This window comes from Prunus mume, linkage group LG1 (assembly GCF_029339155.1).
Source record: "Prunus mume cultivar Tortuosa linkage group LG1, ASM2933915v1, whole genome shotgun sequence".
In the NCBI taxonomy this organism is placed as follows: Eukaryota; Viridiplantae; Streptophyta; class Magnoliopsida; order Rosales; family Rosaceae; genus Prunus; species Prunus mume.
Window position 1 is genome coordinate 21385508 of NC_142698.1, and position 8572 is coordinate 21394079.

The following is an 8572-nucleotide window of genomic DNA, read 5'->3' on the forward strand; positions in this document are numbered from 1 at the left end:
ATTAAATTTAATGTCATATTTTTTGATATTTTCTTGCGTTTTCAATTTATTTTTTTATTATAGATTATTCAAGCACAAATGTGATTTAGTGCCATTGGCCAAGGTAAAAAATCTTTCAATAATCACCAATGTTAAGAGGTCGTGAAGAATTGTCCAAGATTCAAAACTATTCCCACAGGTTTGAGCGTCGTCACTCCATGATTCACCGGTATCGAATTTGCCGTTGGACTCTCCAATCGATCAAGACTCACCAATCCAAAGGGAGTCGAGGCCTATTGGGAGAATGATGGCAAAGACCAAGAGAGGGAGCACTTCGAACAATGAATGTGCAAAATTTTTGGAGCAAATTGCTATCAACAGCGCACCGAGAATTGAGAGAGACATGAAAAGAGATTAGGTTGACAAGGCAAGAAATGATGCATTTGCAAGATGTATGCACATAAACAAGACATGGACAAGAAAGATCGAGAAACCATAGTCATGGATAGGAGCCATATGTCCCTTAAAACAAAGGCATTTTGGAAGCAAGAACGAAAGGATATTATGAGAAGAAGGCTATTCCGTGATGATGGACTTAGCAACACGAATTGGTTAAATGACGAAAACCATTAGGTTGTATTGATAGGGGTGCCCTTTCTTAATTAGTTGTATTGATTGTCTTTTATTGAATAAATAAATCATTCAATAATATAGTCATTTATTTAAAACATTGCATACATCAAAATAAAGCATAATTGAAAATAAACCACAAACAAAAACAAAGCATAATTCAAAACAAAGCATTAAACTTGACTTCATTGATCGTGATTGTCTTTCAGCGCCTATAAGTGTTCGATTAAGTCAGCTTGATGTCTTTCGTGAACATAAGAAGATTGCATTTCCGTATAACGGTCAATCATATAGTTGTGGTAACGACCATCCCTGATCAACGATTTGTGCTCCGGGGATTGCCCATTTGTTCCCATGGGCTGTTCATAAATTTTTGTAAATGTTGTGTTCATGGTATCGGGTTCGAACATCTCTGGTTCATCATTATCATACTCATCCTCCATAATCATGTTATGGAGGATGATGCACGTAATCATAATGCTCTGAAGCACCTCTTCATCAAACATACAAGCAACCCCTTAATGATTGCCCACCGAGCTTGGAGGATACGAGCATCCCCTTACAGCTCAATAATAACAACCGAAAATCTTATCAGAAATCTGATATGTGAATTTTATAATAAATATAAACACGTGGCAACCGAAAATCTTATTTGAATATTTTATCCAAAATATGAGAAGTGAATTTTATAATAAATATGAACACATGACAACCAAAAATCTTATAATAAGTATAAAAAAATAAAATTAATTTGTTGTGAATAGTAATTGCCCTTTGCCATAACAATGGATGGAAAAACAACAACAAAATTGCTAGGGCAGACACTATTTAAGTGAATAGTAATAACTTGTGCCTCCCCTTACCTTTTGCGATGGCAAATAGGGTGGAAATGCTCTTATAGGTGGCAAGAGTGTTGATCCTGTTACTTTTTTTGTATTTTTTTTTTCAGTTTGTTATTTCCTTATGTTTGCTTTCAATTTATATTATTTTTCAGAATCTCATCCAAATTTTATTTTATTTTAAATTAAAAGTTCATTAGAAAAAAAAAAGGACTAAATTATAGCAATGATCCCTAGATTAAGACTAAACTTTACTTTTCGTCCCTCATATTGCTAAATTATTACGATGATACTTTAATTATGTCTCTATTTTCAGAAATTATTCTTTCCATCATCTCACTCAACTTTTCCGTTAAAAATGATGACGTGACATGGACAAGTTTTACTTGGTATGGACAAAAATGTATTTTCACACAAAAAATTTAAAAATAAATCTCGTATATCTCTCTCTCTACCTCCATCCCTCTCTCGACCCCCCCAATCCATCCCTCTCTCTCGATCAGAATCAGATGCCACAACCAAAGTCTCATCGATATTCATATACCCAATAAAATCATGCCTTGGAATTTCAGTTTCTCAAGCAGCGGTCACTCCTACAGGTATGAACAATTCATTTCTCATTTAAGTTATAAAAATGGACTTGGTGTCTTCTAGGGGCCTCAAGAAAAAAAAAATTATATCATCACCAAAACCCATCAATGCCACAAACCCAAAAGCACAAGAAGAAGAAGAAGAAAATTTGAACAGTCCAAGTGGGGCGGCAAGGTTCTTGGTTTGTTCGCAGAGAGAGAGAGAGAGAGAGAGAGAGAGTGGGGTGCCAAGAGTTGCAGACCCAAGTCCAAGCCACAATCCCAACAGTCCAAACCACAAACCCATCAACGCCACAAACCCACTTGAATAATTTTGCCGAATAATTTTGCCAGAGAAAATTTTTATTATATGTTGTTATAAAAAATAAAAACTAGAGAAAAATTAACTTCGATGTGAATTATTTTGTTCTCAATTTATGTGCTTTGAGAACTGAGAAAAGAACGAGGAAGAAGAGCGGATCATATGAAAAGACAAATATGCCCTCATTTTTAATGGAAAAGTCGATTAAGACAACGGAAATGACGATTTCTAAAAATGAATGATAATTAAAGTATCTGTAATAATTTAGCAATATGAGGATGAAAAGTAAAGTTTGGTCTTAATCCAAGGACCATTGCTATAATTTTGCCAAAAAAAAAAAACATAACATAAACATCCATGAACACAAAATAAGTTTACAACAAAAAAATTTAGCATGTAAATTACAAAATTAAAACATTTGGAGCTCCAAATATAGAGTCTATATTGTGGAAAAGATTCATTTAAAGCTCAAAAGATTCCACCAGAGCTCTAAATGGGGTTCCATCCACCTTTTGTAGAGCCTATTTTAGAGCTTACCATTGGACTTGCCCTAAGCGATGGAGGCTCTTCCTCTAACCAAAAAGTTTACTTGCTAACAACAAAGCATGCCTAGCAAGAATTTGAAAACAAAAAATTCCGAGTTGTTCTCCCATCATTATCATCACACGATTCACATGCTTAAATTCACCCACACTATCTATCGAATACTCCTCCAATATCACTTGTATAGAAAAAATAAAATAAAAATCAACCCACATCATAAATCTCTTATTCACGTGGACCCAAAAATATCACAAGTTCATAAACTAGAAAGAGAAAAAAAGAAAAAAGAAAGAAAGAGAAAGATCGAAACCAAAAACAGCCCCAACACGTCGCATCTGCACTTTTTATAAAAAATCTCTTCCCTTTTCTTATCAGTTATTATCAGTTAACCAACCCCCACCCAAAATATCTACTCTCCTCACCCTCTCAACAACTGGCCGCAGCTCCTCCTCCAACCGCCATGTCCACCGCAAACTCCGACAACCATCTCCAAACCCCAATCCTTGACTCTGAGTCCGCTCAGCTCCTCCAGGCTGTCTCCCAGCACGGCGGCTACGCTTACGTCAGCATGGCGGCTCGAGCAGCGGCCGGAGACCTCCGCGCAGCAGAGGCGGCTCGCGAGATGGCTTGGGAGCAGCTCCACTCGGGCCCCTGGCACTCAGTGCTACCCGTGTGGCGCGACGCCTACTCCATGGCCTGCCTGCACGTGGCCAAGGTCCATGCCATCGCCGGTGAGTTTAGCGACGCCCTCAGGGCACTCGACATGGGCCTCATCATGGGCGGCCCGCTCTTGAAACCCGACTTGCACTCCCTCGTCGCCATTGTCTCTGCCAAAGCCAGGGCCGCTAGGGTTTCTGAAAAACAACAGCAATGCCCCAAATCGGACCGCCGATTGGTCCCTGACGATCTCGACTCGAAGGAGGTGAGGTTCGTCATTTCATATCTGAATTCATAGCCTTTTTATTATTCAAAGATCAAAGGTAGCATCTTGCTTTGAAATTCATAGCATTAAATTTTTTTTTTAATTAATTTACACATTGAAAGGGATCCCAAGTCCTCTGCTTTCACGAGTGTATCTTTGGAATTGGTTTCTAGTTACTGGGTTATCGCAAACACCCATTGATTTTAGTCTTCTGGTTTTGAGTGCGCAGTTGCTTGGAGTTTTACCCACAAAGTCACTTTCCTGTAAAATGGTTTTGAAGAGGGCTGGTCTATCTTTGGAGGGGTTTTTGCGTGAATATCTCTTACCGGGTTACCCAGTTATAATAAGCGATGGCATGGGTCATTGGCCTGCCAGGACTAAGTGGAATGACATGGATTATCTGACAAGGGTTGCTGGTGATCGCACAGTGCCAGTTGAGGTGATTAATCTTCTTCGAAATTTATAAATTTAGTACCAATTGATTGGAAAGATGCTTACTTTTTGGTTACATTAATAAGTAATTGATGCTTGATTGGATTACTTTCTTCTTTCTTCTTTCGCTTTTGTTAAATAACTGACAATTGGTAAAGTTTTGAATGCTTTGTAGGTTGGGAAAAATTATTTATACCCGGAGTGGAAGCAAGAACTTATTACATTTTCCCAGTTTCTTGAGAGGATTAAGGCTAATGGCCCTTCCTCTACTGCCCCAACATATCTTGCTCAGCATCCATTGTTTGATCAGGTGTGTTCTTTTACACGGTTACCATGTTTTAATAGAAATATGCCTACTTGTTTGTCTGGACATTGCCAATATGCCACCTTCCAGTTTTTGATATCCCACTAATGATTGGCAGATAAATGAGCTGCGTGATGACATATGTATTCCTGACTATTGTTTTGCTGGTGGTGGGGATCTAAGGTCTCTAAATGCTTGGTTTGGTCCAGCTGGGACAGTAACCCCATTACACCATGATCCACACCATAATGTGCTTGCTCAGGTATTTTAGACTAATTTTTCTACATGGAATACTATTATCATCATGTTGCCTACTAGAGTTCGTCATTCATTTTCAACCTTACAGTTCTTATTTTTGAGTCTCTGTCATAGTTTTCATCTTGGTATTTTGCTTATATTTCCCCTTTCTGTTAGCTTTATTGCAAGGCTGGGATTCAGGTTTGGCCTTAGAAGTGGCATAAATTAGTTTAATGGTTGGTTGCTCAGTAGAATAATCATATAGTAAGCTGGATTTACCACCAAATTGTTTCAGTTGTGATTTTCAGAGTTCATTCCATGGTTTTGCCAGGGAAGCAAATCATTGGTAATGGGAGAGTCGCATCATTGTGGAGATAAAGAGTCTCAGTTAAAGAAATGAATGATTGTATACTAAGGGCATTGTCTCATTGCCATCTCAAAACAGTGAAACCTCGTGCTCAAACATAGTTTAGAAGCTGATAGTTTCATAGAACATACCTAGTTGTGCTGGCTCTACACCATAGTATGGTGTTGAAGACTGCAACTTATAGTTATCTTGAAACATGTTACTACCAGACTGTCTTAAGTACATAACCAGTTCAGTGTGCTTAACTATCATGAATGACAAGATTATTTGCATGCTCCATTCCAGGCACAGACATACAGTACTTGAATATATGCACAAACACGCGCAAATATGTGTCTGTTCATATATGCATGTGGTTTTTCATCGTACGAATAATTGATAAAACATCTATATGACTGAAATCCATTGCTCATTTTCAGGTAGTTGGCAAAAAGTATATAAGGCTCTACCTGGCTTCATTGTCAGAGGAACTCTACCCATACACTGAAACCATGCTTTGCAACTCAAGCCAGGTAATTACATTCTTGACCTCATTAAAGTGAGGGAACCATCTAAACAAATTTGCTTACTATCTTGTTGGGAATAGAGATGCTATAGTTGCATGTTAATTATACCAGCCAAAAGTGATGTGACCTCCTTTATGTAGTTTTTCCCTTCTAAACAATGAGTGCCTTGCCATGCATGTCCTTTCTTTTCTTTTTGATGATGTCAGTATAGATCATGTAGATGGGATCGGATTATCTTTTCTAAAGATCAAATATATATACTGATTCAATATAATTTGGGTTTGAAGGTTGATCTAGACAACTTAGACGAGAAAGAGTTCCCGAAGATGCGTGACTTGGAATTTCTTGATTGCATTTTAGAGGAAGGTGATATGCTTTATATCCCACCAAAGTGGTGGCACTATGTGCGGTCTCTAACAACAAGTCTCTCCGTTAGCTTTTGGTGGAGTGAGTATGGAAGTTCATAGCTTTTGGTGGATTTAGAAGTTCAGCTGTGTCTTGTTTATTCTTTTTGGTATCGGTATGAGACAGAGGGCAGTTGTCAGTTCCAAAACTATGACTTTCTCATGTATACGACATTCTGTTCAATCTTACATCATATGATAAGACTTACAGATGTCTGAATTAAAAGAAACTGTTACAACATTTTTTAGGATAGTATTTCAGCATCTCTCTCTCTCTCTCTCTCTCTCCACACAAGAACAAGTTAAGCGGACAAGGAGCATACTATAGATAACATTTATATCCCTTTTTGCATGGAGAAATGAGTAAGAACTTTATAATACAGCACAAGAGTAACATCTAGTTAAGCAGAGAACTTATTGAAGTGAGTGAACCAAACCATGAAAAGCAAAGGCCCCTAAGAATCAAGACCTACGGAGGATCATCTCTATAATTTGGTAATACATCATACAAGATTGGTTTTCTAGTAACACTTTTATATTTATTTTTTAAGTAATTTTTTTTTTCTTATTCCACCTCACCTTTCTCTTCTTTGAGCTGAATATAATTTGTTTAATAGTCCACCCTTTAATTTACCGGTATGACTCTGCAGCAACAGTGATGCAGCGGAACATGAGCAAAAGAAGCGAACTTAACTCTGTTGGTTCTATGAATACCTGGAATTAAAACTCTAATATGTTACTTCTGAGAATACCCAGGAAAAGAGTGAAGAGATGAGAGAAAAATCTGAGTCTCTATTCAATAAACAAACATCAACTGCCCTGAGTCTACTAGCCAACCAGCTTTAATAGCCAACAAAAACAAACGTTTGGCCCCATGAACTTCTAAGCCTTATTGAAATACTGAAACAGTAATTAAAACATTATTGCTATACTTAAACAGTAATTAAAACGAATGTGTAAAGACATCAAATGTGGACAGACTATTAGGATAGACTTTATTCATCATGATCAATCATAACTCCATCAAGCAGTAAGAAAGTCTTCCAAAGCTTTGATAGACGACCCCTTGTATCCATCTTCATCCTTCATGGCATCCTTAAGAATTTCCTTGGCCTCACAAGCTTTTCTTCTCATTTGATTCCCTTTTTCTGTCTCATTCATCACCAACTCCATCTTTGCCACTATATCTTCATGCCTAACCTCACAGCTCCTCCCTCTTGCTACCTCCACACAAACCCCAACCTGCTCCACCAAATATTTGGCAGTAAAAGACTGTTCAGAAGCCATAGGCCACCCAATTAAAGGCACCCCATGGATGAGGGACTCCATCACTGAATTCCACCCACACTGGCTCATAAAAGCAGAGGTTGCTTTATGAGACAGAATTTCAAGTTGAGGTGCCCATTGTTCCACAATTAACCCTTTGTTTTGAGCTTTAATCCTATGCACGAACCCTTCTGGCAAGCATTCATCCTCCTTGAACTCTGAATCTATATCATATTCCAATGGTGGCCTAACAACCCAAATGAAATTTTTGCTACTAGCCTCCAATGCCATTGCCAACTGCATCATCTGAGACTTGGATAATGTATTCTGAGAACCAAATGATATGTACAAAACCGAATTGGGTGTTTTCGCATCAAGCCAGTTTTTGCATGCCTCTGGTGTGAGTTTAGCTTCTTTTCCAGCTCTGTTAGTTCCATTTTCTGATGGTAGAAGAAGTGGCCCTACAGCCCAAACTGGCATGTTTAAGGTCTTCCTGAAGTACATTGTTCCAATTCTGTCAAGCTCCTCCACTGTGTTGATTATAAGCCCGTTGGTTTTCATGGCCTCAGTAAATACTTTTTTCAAGTACAATGCAAAGGGGTCAGTGCCATTGCTGGCTCTAAGACTTTCTGAGAGCTGGGAGGAATGGCATTTATTAGCTTCTGGAAAATCAGGTAGTGTGAATTCAGTTTCATCAGATTTTGCTTTCAGATGAGGTAAATGCAAGCATGATGAGTAATAGCACGCCATGCCAAACGCTCCAACTATGGAAAACACAGCATGGCGCATGCCAAGCTCATGAGCTATCTCTGTAGTCCAGCCAAAGAAGATGTCGGTGATCATGCAAGCCGGTCGTCCATGTTGTCCATTTGTTTCAAGAACAAGATTGTGCATGAGATGTTTGAAAGAGGGTTTGAGGGACAAGGAAGCTTGAAAGAATTTGAAGAAGAGATGGGGGGTTAAGGCATTGGTGTTTTCGGCGTCAGGAGGGAGGCCGTGGTCGGAGCTTTTGAAAGGGATTTCAAGGAGGCGAATGGAGGAGCTTGGAGGAAAAGAGGAGCTGAGCTTCTTGATGTTGAGTGGGGTGTTGATGATGGTTATGGTGCAACCCTTTTTCTTCTCTAGTAGTTGGGCCAAAGCCAAGAATGGAATTATGTGGCCTTGTGCCATGAACGGGAACATAACTATGTGTTCCTTGTTTTGTGCCATTGCTGTTGAAAACAGAATGAAAAACAAGAATGGATAATGTCTT

The 8572-nt window shown here is 38.6% G+C and overlaps 2 protein-coding genes across 2 annotated transcripts; one reads left to right on the forward strand and one right to left on the reverse strand.

The window, feature by feature from the left end:
* Positions 1 to 3175: 3175 nt before the first annotated feature.
* JMJD5 (2-oxoglutarate (2OG) and Fe(II)-dependent oxygenase superfamily protein) lies at positions 3176 to 6302 on the forward strand. The gene is made up of 6 exons (XM_008245393.3): positions 3176 to 3804; positions 4034 to 4243; positions 4412 to 4546; positions 4659 to 4802; positions 5564 to 5656; positions 5938 to 6302. Exons 1-6 carry the CDS (start codon positions 3343 to 3345, stop codon positions 6115 to 6117), a joined length of 1224 nt encoding a protein of 407 aa, XP_008243615.2. The 5' UTR covers positions 3176 to 3342; the 3' UTR covers positions 6118 to 6302.
* A 520-nt stretch (positions 6303 to 6822) lies between these two features.
* Positions 6823 to 8572, reverse strand: LOC103341838 (UDP-Glycosyltransferase superfamily protein). Its single transcript, XM_008245391.2, has one exon. The coding sequence runs from the start codon at positions 8527 to 8529 to the stop codon at positions 7078 to 7080; it is 1452 nt and encodes a 483-aa protein (XP_008243613.1). The 5' UTR covers positions 8530 to 8572; the 3' UTR covers positions 6823 to 7077.

Excerpts from the sequence above, each read along its gene's own strand:
- JMJD5 (XM_008245393.3), top strand. The coding sequence starts at position 3,343 with ATGTCCACCGCAAACTCCGACAACCATCTCCAAACCCCAATCCTTGAC. Across the intron at positions 3,805-4,033 it reads ACGATCTCGACTCGAAGGAG|TTGCTTGGAGTTTTACCCAC; the intron begins GTGAGGTTCGTC and ends TTGAGTGCGCAG. Across the intron at positions 4,547-4,658 it reads AGCATCCATTGTTTGATCAG|ATAAATGAGCTGCGTGATGA; the intron begins GTGTGTTCTTTT and ends AATGATTGGCAG.
- LOC103341838 (XM_008245391.2), bottom strand. The coding sequence starts at position 8,529 with ATGGCACAAAACAAGGAACACATAGTTATGTTCCCGTTCATGGCACAA.